The sequence below is a fragment of the Ipomoea nil genome, unplaced genomic scaffold (genome assembly GCF_001879475.1).
Source record: "Ipomoea nil cultivar Tokyo-kokei standard unplaced genomic scaffold, Asagao_1.1 scaffold2580, whole genome shotgun sequence".
NCBI classification, from domain to species: Eukaryota; Viridiplantae; Streptophyta; class Magnoliopsida; order Solanales; family Convolvulaceae; genus Ipomoea; species Ipomoea nil.
The window spans coordinates 1,053,350-1,055,211 of NW_017619008.1; the positions used below are offsets into that span (position 1 = coordinate 1,053,350).

Below are 1,862 nucleotides of genomic sequence, written 5' to 3' on the forward strand. Positions count from 1 at the left end.
GTAAACTGACGTCCCCGCATCGGCATTTGCACCAAACCACACTCATCAATGGTTTCCCCAAACCCTCGTAAGAGGCTATTCGGGTATGGGTTCCCCCCCCCCCCCCCCCTCTTTTCATGTTGATAGAGAAGATTATTAAAATCCCCTATCACCACCCAGGGTAACCCAGATCTACTCTTCAACATACTCAGCAGCTCCTAGATTTCCTGTCTTCTATTTCGATCCGGACATCCATATAAACCTGTCTCCACCACATCCTTGCACCCCTCATCCAATAACCATGCATTTTCAAATCTAAACCCCCTCGGTCCTCTTACTCTACGTATACTGAGAGCATTTATATTGAGAAACAGAGCCGAGTGATCTGACTCTCTAGTCTGCAAATTCTCCACCCATGCATTCTCATTCATACCACCCCACTCCTCCATAATAAGCACCTTATCAAGCCTCTCATGTATCCAGGGTAACCCAGATATACTCTTCAACATACTCAGCAGCTCCCAGATTTCCTGTCTTCTATTTCGATCCGGACATCCATATAAACATGTCATACGCCATAACTTTCCAATCATAATAACCTCAATATCAATATGGTTGAGCGAGTAACTCAACAATTTAGCCGTGTTGTTCCTCTTCCAAAGGAGTGCCATACCCCCACTCAGGCCTTCATTATTGACATAAAACAAACCCTCATAACCAAGCCTAACATGGACTCTCTCCGCATGACTCCGTGCCACCTTAGTTTCCATAAAAAACACAAACTCTGGCTTCTTACGGGACACCAAGTCCACTACTTCTCGAACTATGCATGGATTGCGCAAGCCACGACAGTTCCAGCTTATCGTACTCATGATGATGGGCGGGGCTAGACACCAGCTCCCGCCATGGACAAGTTTTTTGAACCAGCAGTGTTTGTTACCTCATCATTCCCACCATCCCACCGTCCCATGCCTACGACGCTTTGCTGTAGCCACCACCACCTCATCCTCAGACATACTCGTGGGTGTGACTCCCCCACCTCCCCGACCCCCGTCTACTGCCTCAATCATTCGTGGCTTTGCTACCAATGGATGTGGTTTCTCGCCTACCGGCACGAGCCAGCTATCCCCAACTGCTCTAGGAGCGCTCCGGGACTCACCAGCCCGCATATCCGGACCGTACAGGTACCTTTCCACTGGAATTTCCGCCTCCCTAGCCTGGAGGCAGAAAGTATGCAAGTGACCCATATACCCACAAAAGTAGCAAAACTTATGCAACCGCTCGTACCTGAAATTAACCCACGTTGTAGTCTTGTCTCTCTTCATTAATCTCATCCTCCTCCAAAGAGGCCTATCAACCGGAATTGACACCCAAATACGATGAAAATTTAACCACGGTGCCCCTTCAAATCGCTCATCATGCTTAACAAAAGAGCCCAGAAAATTCCCTGCCTGTTCCAGAATTGCGTGAGATGTGTACCCCTTAGGCATGTCATGCAGCTGTACCCACATATCAATCATGTCCAGCTTCACATCCACAGGATTCACCCCGTCCAACACCTCCCGACACATAAGAGCATTATTCTCAAAAGCCCAGGGGCCCCCATTCAGCACATAGTCCATATCCGTTTTGTGGAAAAAAACAAACAAGAACAAGCCCCTCTGAATCTCCGTTACCTGTACCCCACGCACTGGCTGCCAAACTGACGCTAACACCTGCCTCATAAAATCTAGTTTAATTAACTTTTGAGTCAAAAAGCGTCCGACCACCCTCCATGTCTCTTCCTCACCTTTCCCGCCTCCCTCAGCCCCATCCTCCTCCCCTCCCGGCATAAACACTGCACCCTCCTCCTCCAGCAGTGCCCAATCCGCCCACCTATCCAT

At 49.0% G+C, this 1,862-nt stretch overlaps 1 protein-coding gene across 1 annotated transcript; it reads right to left on the reverse strand.

Moving 5' to 3' along the window:
• Window positions 1–923: 923 nt before the first annotated feature.
• LOC109154031 lies at window positions 924–1,862 on the reverse strand. Its single transcript, XM_019301914.1, has one exon. The coding sequence runs from the start codon at window positions 1,860–1,862 to the stop codon at window positions 924–926; it is 939 nt and encodes a 312-aa protein (XP_019157459.1).